The sequence below is a fragment of the Tachypleus tridentatus genome, chromosome 13 (genome assembly GCF_004210375.1).
Source record: "Tachypleus tridentatus isolate NWPU-2018 chromosome 13, ASM421037v1, whole genome shotgun sequence".
Lineage (NCBI taxonomy): Eukaryota > Metazoa > Arthropoda > Merostomata > Xiphosura > Limulidae > Tachypleus > Tachypleus tridentatus.
In genome coordinates, this window is record NC_134837.1 from 86,947,964 (window position 1) to 86,965,803 (window position 17,840).

At 29.9% G+C, this 17,840-nt stretch overlaps 1 protein-coding gene across 5 annotated transcripts in view; it reads right to left on the reverse strand.

The window, feature by feature from the left end:
- LOC143237835 (palmitoyltransferase ZDHHC20-B-like) overlaps positions 1–17,840 on the reverse strand; it is a 59,806-nt gene that overhangs the window by 29,766 nt on the left and 12,200 nt on the right. For all 5 annotated transcript variants that reach the window (XR_013020285.1, XR_013020287.1, XR_013020286.1 and 2 more), the window contains exons 3-7: positions 15,207–15,301; positions 10,261–10,387; positions 4,186–4,255; positions 1,794–1,826; positions 1,491–1,611 (exon numbers count right to left, since the gene is read on the reverse strand). Coding sequence is in view for 2 of the 5 variants with exons in the window: in XM_076477484.1 (XP_076333599.1) it covers positions 1,491–1,611; positions 1,794–1,826; positions 4,186–4,255; positions 10,261–10,387; positions 15,207–15,301 (446 nt within the window). In the remaining 3 variants the exon portion in view is untranslated. The remainder of the gene's footprint in view (positions 1–1,490; positions 1,612–1,793; positions 1,827–4,185; positions 4,256–10,260; positions 10,388–15,206; positions 15,302–17,840) is intronic.

Below are 17,840 nucleotides of genomic sequence, written 5' to 3' on the forward strand. Positions count from 1 at the left end.
AGATGCCAAGCAGTTAATAATGCTCATGGGGGGGCATACTCATTATTGACGTTGAGTGACGTTATACTTCAACCAGTGAGCGTGGACTTCATCTTTGCAGACTTTGGATGTTCAGCAGTGAATGTGCAAAGTTTCACACATGTCATACAGAACTACCCAGAATAAACTTGTTAACAATATGTCTCAAATTTTGCCTTTTGCTTTTCTTTTTTTGAAGAGTATATAAAACACAGAAGTTTTATCTGTATTGTAACACAAATTTATGAAATAAAAACATTTCACACTCAAATTTATTTAATTTCATTCATAGATACATTACTGATCTGTGATGTTGAGAAAACCCACTTGTAGAGAAAAATATATACGAAAAAATGGCTCGTTTGGGTTGAGAAAATTTTTTTACGTAGAGGAGCGAACAATGTTTCGACCTTCTTCAGTCATTTTTGTAAGACATTAGAAATTCTACAGTTTATGAACATTCAAATAATATATGCACATACAAAAATATTTCTTGACAGACTTAAACTCATTTGTAATATTAAATTCTGAGATAAGATTTTTTTTATACACAGCATCAAAATACTTTTTAAAAGTAATAAAAAATATTTTCACTGATGATATAATTTGTTTTTACTTTGGCACAAATTGGTAATTTATATCAAATTGTTCAGTTTAATGCATGGGATTTAAGGAAAGTTTGAGGCAGCAAGAATTGGGTAAGACAACACTTGTATAGCTTTTTTATTTCTGTGTTGTCTTACAGTACTACACTTAATAACTTAACTTGACTAACTGTATTAATTAATTAAACACATGTAAGAAACAACAAGAATATTGTATTAAGTTGAAACTAGACTGAGCATCTGCAAAAAATTTTCCAAGGGGAGCAAAGTACTGTAAAATTGTGAATTGAATAAAAAAATCACATTATATATGCTGAAAGAATTATGTTTCTCTTTTTCCAGGTAGGGGCAAGTGTGTCAGCAAGTTATTTTTGTGCTTAAGGTATTCGTTTTTGAAGAACAGTGACTTATCAGGTAACTTTAGAATATTTTCCCTTTTTTTTGCCTCCCACTGGCTCAGTTTTACTGGGCCTGAACACTTATGACCCTTAAATACCAGGATTCGATACCTACAGTGGGTACAGCCCATTGTTTATCTATGCACTTAGAAACAAAAATTTTTTAAGTAATAATAAAAATTAATAATGTATAAAACTATTAAAACAGCATGCCTGACACGCTGAAATATGTGGACTGATTATGCAGTTCAAATAAGTAATAAGAATAATGTTGATCTGTATACCAATAAAGTAACATATACACGTTCGTTTCAAGGTAGACCATCTTTTAAATTTTATCAACTTGATGTAGAAAAGATTTTTATACATGTAATAACACAAATCTTAGAACACAAATTTGGAATAAATATATCAAAATTATGTTCAGTAATAATATTTTAATAATTTCAATGAAAATAGAAACATTTACCTTCCAGAACTGAATAAAGTATTGCAATGAAGTAGCAGCAATAAATACACAGTAAATCAATGCATATCCTAGGAAAAGGATGAAAAACTTGTAGTTTGAAAATGATACACAGTTGTTAACCCTGAAAAGAAAAAAGTTTACACTTAAAATTAAGTACAAACATTTTTAACTTTTTTAAAATTATTTACTCAAATCACAGAATGTAATTGTTCCCACCAAACACTATTCTGAAAAATAGTACACAATTATAGTCTCGAATAAAATATTTAAAAAATGATATAAAATCAGTGCACGGACTCTTACCATGGACAGTGATGATCCATTTTCAGAACACACCTGCAATAAATAATGTTTGGTACATTTTATGAAGGCAGACTTCTGGTATTTACAAAATTTAAGATTAAGCAATGATTACAAAATAGTGCATGGTCATAAATACAATTCCTTGATAAAATAAATCTTTGTAAACAGTTTGAAAATATTCCAAATTCATATGTATTATACACTACTTAACACTCATGTATACCAGCAAATCAAACCAGTTACATAAATAGAGCATAAATATCTATTTTTTTTTTACTAAAAACATTTTTTCTTAGAATTTTAGAAAAATCGACCAAGATATCCTTTATTTACATTCTTAAAAATAATCATTTAATAAAAAAGTTAATAACACCATGAAACACATATAATACAATCTACATTTCAATTTAATAAATTTCAAGTCCTAATGAAAGCTCAGAATTTAAACAATAAAAATCATAAAAATACAAACTATTTTGTTTTTACAATGACCAACTATTACTTTTGTTTGGTTTAAAATTCAAAAACTTATTTCATTATGTTCAATTATTATGACTCTCCTATATTTTTAAACTTTGGTAATTTTACAAAAAAAAATAAAAAAAAAATAAATAAATAAAAAATCCAGAAATGTGTCATGTCACAACTGATAATTTATCAATCATTCTCACAAAATCATATTTTCTGAAAGATTATCAAATATTTTATTTTTTTCATGTGAAAAATACTGTTGATTTTTAATGAATCTCTGTCAATTTCTTGGTTTTTTTTGCAAGTTAAAATATAGGTGAAACATCAACTAATCAGCATTGTCAGTTCAAGTTGTATTAGTTAAGAGTAAACATCACTTATGCTACAGTTATCTTGTATATACTATCTATGATAGGACTTCTTTCTGCAAGAAATTTACAGTAATTTGTGTAATATGAGCAAAAGTAAGGCAAAAACCTTTTTTGATAACACTTTAATTGTGGCAACAACGTTCCTGGTGATTCTTTATTAGTGGAGCTACTACTGTGTGTTTACTACAAAATCTTGATGCCACAAAACATGTAGTTTGAAATATATTAAAACTACAGTACTAAAATCTGATACGAGAGATTTAATGATTTATGTAGTTAACAAGGTTAGTTTTTTTATTAGTATTGAAAACAACTTTAATTTCTTATTAAATCAGATAGTCTCTTCAACATGTTAACTGAATATTCTAGTTAGACGTAAAATACTTATTGATGGCCTTTACTTAAATTTTAGTACATTGAGTTTAAGTCTTCAACAGCTCTAGACAAACATACATATATATATATATATATTTCAAAAGCTCAAGAAGAGCCTTCAGTAAATATACTTTTTTATTTTAAAATAAGATATTAAAGAGTACTCACGTAGTAAGTGAAACAACTTATTTCTCAGTTTCAAGCACTACTCCTTGGACCACTAAACTGTTTTTACTCAACTACTTTACAAATGTAGAGGTAAATGTTTGGAATGATTTATTCATGTGCATATTAATGATGTCATAAAACACTGGTGCACCTTTTGTGTTTTTATTAACTGAAAACACAATATCAATTATCAACAGTAGTATTTAATAACAGAATTAAGAAACATTATATGTACAAGTAATTCCCAGCACCAATGATGATTTCTTAAACAAGTAATAATATCAGAAAACACCATTTCTTAATTCCAGTGTCATTTTTAAAACTACATACGTTTAGTGGTCAGATTTTCTTCTTATAGGTTGAATAATATTTGATGAATATGGAACTGCTATGTACATTTTACACACTTCACATTCTATTTATATTCCAGTCTCTCCGATCACTGATATTAATGTCTGAATGTGTCCAGCATGAAAACACATGAAACAAAAACAAATAGCTCCAATGTGCTGTATATGAAACCATGAAAAATCAAGCATAAATTTTTCTCTTCTCACATCCTGTTTGCTAGTTTACAAAACTACCTTTGTTGTTTAATATATAATTAATAGCTATTGACTATTTACTTTTAAAATTAAACCCATATTTTCTTTCTGCAACTTGAATATATTCCACACATAAGATTTGTAAACAATAACAAAATTTGCCATTGGAAACTGCAATTGCTCAGAATCTACCATTTCTATAATTTTCGCTCGTCACCTGTATAGAGAGCAGTTGACGCATCTTTTCGTTACGCACAATCAAGTCTTCATACATAAACTGGAGTGAAGTTGGTGCTCACTTATTCAAGTTAATCAGACTATGATGAAAAATTAATTTTAAGAGCAACAGCAATACCATTTTTTTTTACCATTAATACACATTTGTATTATTTAAGATATAGCTAGTGATTTTTCCAACTAGAAAAAAGCCTTTGGCTTCAGTAATGGCAAAAAAATACTCACACTCCACAAACTGAACAATGATGTGCTCTATCAGGTTTAATATGGTGGCATTTATCACAAAATCGAATGCCTAGAAAGAATAAAATATTTTATCAGTCAGTTGTAATGGATACTATTAAATAACTGTACACAATCAGCAAAAGTTGAAAGTGATAACATGAGAGAACACAAAACAGTACATGTAATAAGTTTTAAAAATTGCAAGTACTCTTCGGCTTATTAAAATAAATAGAAAGTTAAATTCCTCACTCAGAAAACAGAACAAACAAATTCAAGACGTATAGATATGTGGAAGTATGAACATGATTGTTTATATAAACATATATCTGTGGGCACATGTGTATATCTATACTTGCACATATATGTATATTTAATATACATATTTCATCCTATATGTAATATTGTTTCTGAGAATTATTGTAGCTGCATATTTGCATTCTGATAACCTTGTGTCAGGTTTTAAGACAAATACTGTTAAAAACACTGAATTTCTTAAATACCTAAGGGATTATTCATAGTTGTCATAACTTTCACCAGTATACGAAACGTACATCGGGGTCTGGAAAAGGTGCTGAGAGTTAAGGCTGTTTTTTATGTTATTTAAAAAAAACAAAATCTTCTTTTTTTTACCTTCAAAACTTTTATTTCTGCCACTGGATTTTATTAGAAAAGTAGATTGAAACATATTTCCCAAGCAAAACCAGTTACCAAAGAGTTATATGACACAAACTTTCTAAAGACACACAAAAGAAATACTTTTGTAATAATGAAGCACTTTATAACATAACATGAACGTTAAACATGAGTATTTTTTCTATTAAATATTTAATATTTATTAAATATTCTATTCAATTTTGCAGAACTTTAGATACTTTTCTGAAATTTGTTTTCATAACAATGTATTAGAGTTCTATTATAGTATTTACAGCAGGTTGAGTAAAATGTATTAATACTGAATATGCAAATCAGCAACTCGTATGATAACCACAGCTGAGGAAAGAAATATACCAGAATTTCACAGCGTGATACAACAAAGTATATTTTCTTGAAAGGAAATGTAGCTGTCTTTTCTGATGCAACATATACCTCAGATTATACACATGTTCAGTTGAAGGATGTAGAATTTCCAAAATTGTAATAGCCCTAATTCTTAATAGCATCAGAAAACAAAAGGAAAAAAACCATTTTGGTTCAAGGAACATCCAGAAAGAGATTTGTAATAAATCATATACCAATGGCAGTAAGCAAAATATGAGGTCTTTTAACAAATAAGATTTCACAAAGGTAAAAAGTGTAAAACATTCTCTATATACACCAGGCAAAAGTGAGTAACATAATGATTGCAGTCTAAAGACAAAGTCAAAAGGGCATGTAGGGTTCACCAAAACAAGACTACCAGTCAAACCTCTCATTTAAACATGAGTATTCCTGCTGTTCCTGGATGCAGCACATACAGATTTCTGTGCAATAAAACAGTTGAAAGAGGTGCTGGGAAACTGTTCTCCTCACCAATTACATGGGTTATGGAAAGCATGCATGAAAGAATGGTGTGGTTTTGTACATGACAAAATGCAAACTAACGTGGCAGGGGTTTAGTTTAGAGAGAGAGAAATCGTAATAATTCTCTCTCCAACTGGGGTGTTCAGGAACGTTGTGATTCCTCTTCGTCCCCTTTCGTGAAAGGTTATTAGGTTTAGTTTTATTTATTTATTTATTAAATAATTTTTTACTCTTTTGGGTGAAGGAGGTCATTCTTAATGTTATCCTAGACCGAGGCAAAGGCAGCACCGGAGAGAACGGCCAGGTCCCGTCCCGAAAGGCAGAAGTCAAAGTAAAAATGAACATGAACTCAAACGACCCGACTCAGGGTCTGGCAGTAAAGTTGCCTGTGCTGGGATCCAAAAATACCAATGCCAAAGTTTTTGCTGTGGAGGGTAACGGGAGTGCCCCGAGAAAACCCACAGGCAAAACTTTCGGCGCTTGTCCTGTGCCTGATATCTGAAAAAGAGAATACATATTATTAACATGAGTTTAGTTCTTTAGATACTTTGTTGTGTAATTTGTGATTCTTGAAATATGTTGTAAGGTGAAATGTATTTTGTTGGTGCACTAGTTAATTTGTATAGTGATGCTGTTAGTTTGTTTTTTGTTTTATGCTTTTAGATAATATTTGTGTGATATTTCCGTTAGTCTATTTCTTAGTGTTGGTAAGTTACTGACTTGATGTATATAATTTACTGGCGTGTGTACATGACAGTTTTATACCAGAGCCTTTTGTAGCAGAAACTATGCTTCAGGGCTATTGTCGAGATATGTGATCACCATGCAGCATAACCACATGTGGTGATATGGCATATAATGACATGTGAGGCTCCAAAATCATTTTAATACTTAACCTCTGTATTGCTCATGGTGTTCTTTTTCTCTGTATTATTGTTGCTATTTTAAACCCAAATTGTTGATATAATTACATTTTTTTCCCATAAAATGATTGTGTATATTGTGTATTCAGTGATGATGAGAAAATCCACTTGTAGAGAAAAATATATATGTAAAAACGGCTCGTTTGGGTTGAGAAAATATTTTACGTAGAGAAGCAAACAACGTTTTAACCTTCTTCAATGACAACAATTATGTACAAATCTTTTGTACTTTACCTCATATTTACATTTTAAAAGTTTTGAATTAAAATAAATTTCAAACCAACTTTTGCTTGTTGAAAATGCAATTCTTTCCATCTTTAATCATTCACTCACACACACACACACACATCCTGTCTACAACTATACCATTTTTGGTTCTGAATGTCTTTGGTGTAATGTATTATATGCATCACATTACATATGACTTTTGCACAAATGTGATGAAAATATACACGTACAGCTTTCCTGGTCCAACATCAACATTTCTGGTTTTGGATTCTTCTTAAGCTCTATTTATCACATCACTCAATGCTTTGTGTGGTCTAACCATGTTACTTTTCTTATCACATAGCTTAGCATCTGAGAATCTGAATGTCTTTTATTATGACACTCTTTGATGACAGTAAAGTCTTTGAGATGTGTGAAAAGCTATTTCAATAGTTCCTTTTTAATGCAAAACACACCCTGATCCAAAATTTTAAGCAAACTGGATAAGAAGATAGAAAAAAGATATTAAGTAAGAATAAAGTGGAGGGATATAACAAAAGTAAAGAGAAAAATTGGGTTGAAGAATCTACTGAACTCGAGGATCCCACACATGAACGAGTCTAGATGATATCTCTAAAGATCATCTGGATGAAGAGTATGCCATTTGGTCGTTAGAAACACCATGTTAACTTGTACATTTGGTAATTAAAATGACGCAAAAAAGGAGAAAAACTTGAGAGTTATCAACCTGAATAAACTGCAGTAATGCACCTCTCCTGAACATGAAATTAATTCAGGGAAAATTCCTACTAAGAAAGAAGAATGCAAGATTTGATGAAGTACTGGGGAGGGGAAAGTATACAAGCACCTTATAACACAGCATGGCAATAATACTGAAAGATCATGGTAAAATATAATAAATAAGTGATATATGCATGAAGACTGCAAAGCAAAATACTATTCTGATTATAGGAATTGAGTAAAAAGGTAATCAACAGCCAACAGTTGCACAGAATAAATAAGTCTGAAAATAAGACATATACCATACCATACCATACAAGAAAAATTAATTAAGAAAAAGAAAAAGACAATAAAAAAAACTTATGTGAATCTAGAACTTACAAAGAAAATGCATTATAGAAGTTGTGCCTACTATAAAAATGCACACATGATGACTGCAAAGAACATGAAAATTATAAACATCCTGCTGAATTTTGAAAGCATCAGCAATAACAAAAGTATCAAGAGAAGGAAGAAGACACAAGGATTCAAGAATTGAATCATATAACATAACATAAGCAATACTAGCTGTAAGAGAAAGTGATTCAAGTTTTGAAACAGTAAATACCCAAGAAAAAAAGTGAAACAACACTAGCAGAATTTTATTGAAGATCAGGAATATGAAAATGGTTATTCTACTGATTTCTGAAGGCATCATCAACAACAATCTATTAGGAGAAGGCAGAAGATACAACAATTCAAGAATTAAATCATAAACATAATAGTTATTCTCAGCAGTATCAGAAATCAATTCATGATTTAAAATATAACATACCTGAAAAAAAGAGGTGAAATAAACAGAAAATACTTTAGTTTTTAGGGCAACTGTCAACAAGAAAATGTGGATTTCTTCAAAAAACTGAGTTTTTGTAGTTTTTTAAACTTTCAAAATAAGATGTGAAAATGAGAGAACAGAAAACTTTGGTTAAGGTAATCAGTTTAATCATTATGCCAAGGACTTTGAAATCCAAAAGTCACATAATGGTTTACACAGTGAGGAAAGACTCAATATTTCAGAGATAATTTTATCTGGTTTGGACTAAAAGTTCAGTTAACTCGTTCACAATGAGCTTGGTATAATATACACAAGTTTGTATACACATTTGGATGCAATAAGTATTTATAACATAACTTTAGACAGTATATGCATCTTCACAAAATTTGATTGGCTTTCAGTAAAGATCACAATGTTTTGTATGCAGAAAATCAGATTTTTTAATTAAATATTTTTACTAAAGATTTGTTTGCAAAAATATTGAGTTTGTTGTAAAGTGATTTCATATTTTGATTAAAAAAATTATACATCATCCCAAAACTCTAAAACATTATTTCTATAATCTCTAAAGCTCCTAAACACATTTCAAATATTTGTTTTTAGTAAGGTATTACATTTTGTCCATTGTTTTCTCTACTTTAATTATGTGGGACCTGTCAATTTGACCAACCTCATAACCATCTTTAAAAACTTAGAAAATACATATAAATTATGCTTTTTTTCATGTAGAATGACTACAGATTATAACACAAAAATACAAATGCCAAGTATATGTGTAAAAATGCCTCATTTGGGTTGAGAAAACTTTCTATGAAGAGGAGCGAACAACGTTTCGACCTTCTTCGGCCACCGATGACCAAAGAAGGTGGAAAGTTGTTCACTCCTCTAGGTAAAAAATTTTCTCAACCTAAATGAACCATTTTTACATATATATTTTTCTATACAAGTGGGTTTTCTCGATATCATAAATGCTAATTATAAATAGCTTAAATTTTATGACATTATATATTTATTATTTTTTATGATATTGACCTTCCAGTCTTGCTTGGCTAACATAACTTGCATTGACATGGTGCTAAGGTGACATTCTAGTTGTTGATTGGTTACTCATGCCAACATTGAAGTAAGGGTATACAATGGACCATTTCCAAAACAGGAAAGAAGTGAATGGGACTACTGTGTTTGATTCAGTACACAAGTCATACCTCAGCAAAATAAAAAGGTACAAGATTTTTTTATTTTATATTTTAACCAGTCAATAACAGTAAGTTGAGTTCCTAATTCATATAAAACTACAGATTTAGTGCAGCATTCAACATATCACTCAACTCACAAAAATTGATGTTTGTGTGTTCTTCTAATATTTGCTTTCAAATTAAGAAATTAACTCCTACATAATATAACAATTTGAAGTGTAAATTACAATCTACAATTTAATTCCAAACATATTGACACAAATTCATAAAACAGTTCAATAAATATTTGAATGCAAGTTAACAAATGCAATGACATCTCTTTGTCCCTTCACCAGTCACAAAAGGGTTAAAATCCAGTTTTTTCTTTGGCTTCAGAATAAGCTAAAAGCAAACTTTTTTGTACAATAGTATAAAAACTTATATTTCTTTTAAGTGATTCATGAAGCTAAACAATGAGCTTTCTGTATCTTAAGTACACAGACATACATATACACTGTGCTACTGGAGGGTACAAAGTTTATATTGATAACCAAACGAGTCCTTTGAGAAGTTTATGTCTATCTGCTTGTTAATCAGCAGATGATTATAATTAACTAATTAAAATATCTTGTCAGGTAAGGATTAATCCTTTTGACATTCATGAATAGAATATTGAAAAATGCTATATAAACTAAAAATCTGACATATTACTTACAACCACTGAAAGTTCGACAAGCTATAGGTACATGCAACTCTTTGGAAACATTTTCTAAAATAACACGTTGACATTCCTCGTTAGATTCTTTTAAGAGTTTTTCCATATCAGAAGATGGAATTTTAAACTGTAATAAAAAAAAAGAAATATACAGTGAATATTTTCAAGTTTTCTTGCTTACAGTTCAAAATTGAAGTACTGATTTATTTATACTTTTAAATCACATTTATATATCACAACATGAACATTTCCTTAATTTACAGTAATAACATATTTTAACTTGTATAAATACTAAATGCATTAATGTTAAGAAACCCACTTGAAATAAAAATGCATCTCAGAATGGCTGGTATGGGTATTAACACAACATCAATCAACTCAATAGTAAGAACAACAAGAAACCAGATAAATTAAGGTGCTTACAACAAAAAAGATGCCAATGCGACAAACTACCAACAAACATTGTAATTAACAGATCCGACATTAAGCAATGAAGAAATACATCTACTCAACAAAGGACTCAACTTTATAGTAACACCTAGAAATATTCCATCTATTGAAATGAAAGCCTGCCTGGAAGACCTAGCTAGAAGACTGGTGATTCACTCTACATAAACAGAAAACCCCAACAAAATGATGAGAAACAACCACCAAAAAAAAACAACAACTTCAACAACAAATCCACCGACAACCAACAACCTATCTTTCCAGGTAAAACTGAAAACATCTATTTCCCTGAAACACCTCAAAACAGTATCTTAAACAACATTTTCAAAGAATTTTCACACAAAACTATCAACATAATTTTACAGAAATCTAAAAAACAACCTCACACAAAAAGATATTAATTCTATAAACAACTTAAAACAAGACAACATCAAAATTCTAAAAGCAGGTAATGGTAATGCTACAGTTATAATGTACACATATGAATACATTCAAAAAATGAGCAACATCTTGTCAAATACAAACAACTTTAAACTGCTAAACACAAATCCAACAAAAAACACATGAAAACCAGTTAATCAAAATGCTACTACAAATTAAAAAAAACAACACAATCTCGGAAAACATTTATTCTTACCTATGAAAGACGGACTCACACACCACAACTATATGGCACCCCCAAATCTCACAAACTTGATCATCCACTATGACTCTTAATGTTGGCCTATAAATCATTTAATTACAACCTCAGTAAATATATAGTGTGGGCATTTTCTACATATGTAACATCAGCTGGATCCTTTTTCAAAGACTCCTTCAACATTAAATATATTCTTAATCAACTAAATAATAAAGCCTTAACGTCCAGTTTTGATGTAATCTCCCAATAACTGAAGCCTGCAAGATAGCTTTAGAACTTTATATCAAAAAGACCCCAACTCACTGATACACATCCCCAGCAACCAATTAGAAACCCTTATAGAATTCACTACCACCAAAGTATGGGGAATCCCATGTCACAAGTTCTAGCAAACATTTTTATTACACAGATTGAATCACAAGCAATCAATTCAGCCTTACACCCACCACTATACTGGTACAGGTAAGTTGATGATACAATTGCTGGATTCACATCTACAGAACACACAATTTTTTCAATCATGTTAACTTCCATACATCCCAACATTAAATTCACCTGTGAACAGGAAAATAACCAAATAGCATTTCTTAACCTCAAAATCACTAGAACTGATACACAATTGGAAACAGAAATCCACAGAAAATTCACCCATACTGGATTATACGTTCCCTGGGACTCAACACATGAAACAAAACAAACACTCAACATATTAAGAAACCAAATAAACACAGCCACAAAACTATGCTCATCTGATAAAATTAATGATGAAATCAATAAAATAAAACAACACTTCATTAACATCAACAAATTTCCTCCAAAAACTGTGGAAAAAATTACACATACACACACACACCTAGACCAACAACAAATTAACAGCAATAAATCACACGATGCAACAAACTACAAAACCTTATACTGCTGCATAACATATGTTCCTAACATCAATGAAAAAATAACCAACATTTGGAAAAACCTTATAACAAAACACAACATTCCAGTAAACAAATTTATTCAAAAACCAGGTACAAAACTAAAGTCCATACTATCTAAAATCTATACTGACAAACACAACACTAACATAATTTATAAAATACAATACAGCAACTATCATGACATATATTGAAGAAACAAGCAGAAAAGTGGAAACTAGATTCAAAGAACACAAAAAAACACCTTCACAAATTTTTGAACACTGCAAATCAAATGACACAACATAACCATAGAAAACACCCAGATATTAAGTAGGGAAACAAATATAAACAAACAGAAAATCAAAGCAACCCTACCTATTCTAATTAATTCACCTGCAATGCCCCCTACAATCCCATACCCATTTATACTCTCATCCCTAAGAAGTGTTCATCAATGGTCACATTCAAACTTTCTCTTTCTTAACCTGACAATGAGCTAGAAAGGTTGAAACACTGTTCTCTCCTTATCAATAAAAGTGTTAATACCCATATCAGACATTCTGAGATACAATGCCAAAAGAAGTATTCTACATATTTTTGAAATGCATTTTTTTTATAATCAGTATTATAAATATATACAAAAAGACCAATAGAACAACATCATGTCTCTCTCTCTCTTCTGGTATAGAAACTCTCATTTTTCATGAACACACACACATACATATAGTATTGAGGATGAGGATTCCGTGGCACATCAGTACCTGTCAAATGCAGTTCAAACATATATAAAAATTTTCAAAATAAATTAGTAGGGGACACAAGGTGCATGAATTCATAATATTTTGTATTCTACTACCACTCACTATCCACAACCAATTATGAGTATGAAAGTAAACCTTTAATATCCAGATAGTATAAACAAACAGAACAATTATCATTACATACTAAGATATACAGTAACCGTAGAAAACACCCATATTTAAAAAAATTACAACTTAGTTAAAGTAAACTAGCTGGAGAAAATAAGTTTAGCCCAGTTGCTTGATATTTATCTTCCTGACCCAGTAATAAATGTAACACTGTAGATGATTCTATTTGCATTACTGGATTACTAAGCAAAATAATTGTGGAGGGTTATTACCATGCCAGAGAATGGCAGTTAGAGATGGAACATATTTATTTATGCACCTAAGCTGCATCCCCTTATTCAATATGTTTTACAACTACTGACTTTTTGTTTGTTTGTTTTTGAATTTTGTGGAAAGTAACACAAGAGCTGTCTGTGCTAGCTGTCCCTAATTTAAAAGTGTAAGATGAGAGGCGAGGCAGCTAATCATCAATAACCAATGCCAACTCTTGAGCTACTTGTTTAACAATGAATAGTGGGACTGACTGTCACATTGTAATGTCCCCATGGCTGAAAAAAGGGAGAGTACATTTGATGTGATGAGCATTCAAACACATGACCCTCAGATTATGAGTTGAGCTCCCTAACCACCTGGTCATGCTAGGCCTACCAGTTTTCTTTGTGATATTTCTTAGACGCTGATGAAACAATAAATTCCTTACATTTTTGAGTATCAATAATGTACCCATCCTACCTCTAATGTTACAGTACATCTTCTGCAGTTTCCAGTATTTGGTATAATTGAACATTGTGTTTCCAACACAACATTTATTTTATGTATATACTGTAGACATATTTCTTACATAAGAAATTTGTGAATTAGAAATTAAGCTTGCCCTAGCAATTGATCCATAACAAAGGTTAGGTTAATACAGGCCTACCACCATGAACAGTGCAGGTTGATTCCCTTTAAACAAATATATATATATTATATAGAATATTACTACCATTAATAAGATATAAATCTTATTTGTAGTTCACCCTGACATTACTGATAAATTTTTACTGTATTCACTACCTGTGTGGTTTATATATAATATCAAATTCAGTAATTAAGTTTCTAACTGTTACACAACTTTCTGTAAAGGGCTGATCAAAATAATTTAATGAAATATCTCATCTTCTTTGTAAAATACATAAAGAACCTTTGAAGTAATTATCTAGATGTTCTTGGAATATTTAAACTATGTTAGTTTACATATTTTTGTATGATTCATATGCTATTAGGGTAACCAGTAGTCAGTCATTAACAACCGACAAACAAGTATGTATACAAAATAGTTTAATTTTAAAAGCCATATATGGGTTCATAATAGTTATGTTACAAAGTATGTAGTGAAATAATAGTGTTTAGTTATTTCAATCACTATGAAAAATATTAGTTCTCTGTATAACACTTTATAGTTACATGTAAATTCAGAACAAAGGACAGACCCCCCATCTTCCTAATTCATCCTAAATATCCAGCCATGATTCTAACAGACATTGTTCTTGGTTTTCAACAGTTTACTCATGACCAACATCTTAAGCTAAATGTACTATTTAATGGAAAAACAGTACACAAATAAAAAAATGGAGATTGCTATCTGCTGTGCACTTGTATTACATACAAAAAGTTCCACAATTAACAACTGTTGCTTCCTCAATAAAACTGCATAATAATTTAGTAAAACTAAGATGTGTTGACACAAACTTATGTTTGTCTTCATCAAGTTTGATGTCAAGCCTGGGTTATTGTCAAAACATGTCATAGTTTTAATAAATCACTCTGCAATTTTAGTCATTGGTTTTTAAGTTTGATCAACTTTATCTGCAATCTTCTTCTGTTTCAGTTATTTTACTGATATTATTTAAGCAAAATCTATATTTTCAAATCTCTATATTCATTTGAGAGAATATTTAAAATTTGTTTTAATAATTACACACAATGAACAGTTATTATTTTATAGGCTACATGCTAAAACCTGAAAAATATTTTTGAAGTTTAAAAGATAAAATGATTAACTACCATTTAAACTCTGTTACAAGATAAGTCCCTTACCTCTTTTGGAACTGAACGTATATCTGTAAAAATTGTCTGCCAATAAGACCATACCAACATCGCAAGAAAGATATGATAAAGAAATAAGTACACCACTGTGGAAAGAAATAATATAAGTAATTAAGAAAATTAATTTTAGATAAAATTTTGTAAAAAGCAAAAGCAAAAAGAAAAGTTGAATATGTTTGTATTCTAATAGTTGTTAAAACATGTGCACAAAGTAATGCAAGTTCAAAGTTCATAAAACACCGAAATGTGTACTTATTTGTTTTCTCTGTCACAGTTTTCTTTCTATGAAAATACAAAAAGTCTTTTATGCATCACTGAATTTGCAATTAAATATAAAAAAACTGTATGTTGTTTCACACATTACAAACTTTTATACAGATGATTTATGAATTTAAAATGAGCAAGAAATCAAAAACAGTATTTCTATTTGTGATATTTTCACAGAAATCTGTGTGCATGTTAATATTATACACTTTAATTCATTTATTTCATTCATAAGTAGGCAAGGTTTTACATGTATTCATGGTTTGTTTTGCAATACAAAATATTAAGCATAATTATTGGAAAGATTAGAGGCCTAATACAAAAAACAAGAGAAAACTGTAAACTCCTAGTTTACATACACTCACTAAAGAAAGCATATGCATAATGTGTTGTTACACTAGGCTTACTTACATATACATAAATGAAGGGCTATTTACTATTAGAAAGTGTTCTTCACATCTCTCTTAATGAAATGTCTATTCAGAAAATACTTAAAATTCATAATACTAATCAATCAGCATTAAAAAACCTTATTTCCTAGTCATCATGTGACTCTGTAACTGGAGCCTTCAATGAGACAACTGTAAAAAAAAATTGATGACCCATCAATGAGAGTTTTATCATTTTAATAACCTATTGATTCAGGAAACAAATAAGGTGAAAGGAATCTCCTATAAAGACTACAAACAAAACAGATGACTGAAATTGATAATGGACCTCTTCATGATTAAAGTGAACTTGCTACAAGTGGTGATCTCTTTCCTAAAGAAAATCAAGTACTAGCAGTGGTAAGTGCATTTCTCATTTTTATACAGTAAACAGTGGCTTTTTGTTAAGGAAATGCAGTTGTAGTTGTTAAAAGTTGAAAATAAAATAGGAGAATGAATGAACTGTGCCTGAAAAATATTGAATAGATCACCCAACTAAGTCAAAAGCCATACTGACCATAGGTGAGAGTTGAAACTTTGATGAGGTCAAACAGAAGCGAAAGAGATTCTAAAATGTGTAATTCAAAGTAAAGAAGTGTCACACAAAGACTAAAAATTTATTTAATTATTTCCTTTTGAAATTGAGAAATTAAAACTTGTATAACATTAAAAGTTGATTTATTAACTATGTTTTGATGCTAAGTTTACTAATATACCTTCATAACAAAAGTTTAACCACTTGGAGTAAAAACAATTCAAAAATCAGATTTTATTATTATATAATTTTCAGTTCTCAATTTTAAAAGGAAATATTTAGAAGATACTCAATCTCACCTAAGTATGAGAATTGTAATATCTACTCTCTAGGTATCCCCTCTTCTCTAATTTATCTACCACTGCTCTGAGAAGTACAGAAATTACCCATTATCATGTTCTCATTGCTCAGGCAAAGCACAGTCTTTACAGCCTTGAATCTCATTTGGTTACAAAGGCACAAAACAGAAAATCAGACCTCTTTTGCAACACCAATCTATCACATTCTCTCTCACAAATTGTGAAAAGCTTTCTCTGATGTTTTATATTATATTATTTATAATATATAAAACAAAAGTTTGAATCTATTACATTAGGGTGTTTCTTGTACAGAGAACAGTCAGTTTTGTTTTGTTTTCAGTTTAAACCTCATTTCCACAGGAAATGTCTCAACACACTCCAAATTTTAATGCCTCTTATTATGTAGTTAGAAAAATTATGATAATTATAGAATATTGTCCACTATTTATATATTATTTTGTTTCTTAGGTGCATTACTTTATTCATGAAAATATTTACTATAGTAGCATCATTAGTATAAAAAAAAGTTTTTAGTCAACAGCAAAAAAAATGGCATTATATTTCTTATTTTTTATGTGTATTCTTTATTTATTATTAGTAGAAGTATTTAAAATTTAAAAATTAGAAATGTATTAGTTAGATAAAGTAAAACAATATTTCATAAGCTATATCTATCAGCTGCTTGTGGCTAACTCGTGCATTATCTAATTCAATATGGTAACATTAGCTATACATATAATTTTATGAGCAAGAATTTGGGCATAAATATTTCCTATAGATGATATCTCTTAAATAAAAACATCAAATAAGATTCATCTTACCATAATAATTTGCAAAGAAACTTTAAATTGCCTGTAGCCCTAAATTTTTTTTGATATAAAATATGCTTCATGACAGCAAATATCTCACGTAAGTAACTCTATTAGAGTTTACAGATTTTATTTACATAGGGTAGCTCACAGGAATATACTTTACATTACCAAATGTTTGATACTTACAAGATAACTTGAGTATTTCTTTGCAATTACATACATTTCTAAATCTATTTATTTGCACTGCCATGGACAGTGAAAAAAAATGCTACAATTGCATCTATACA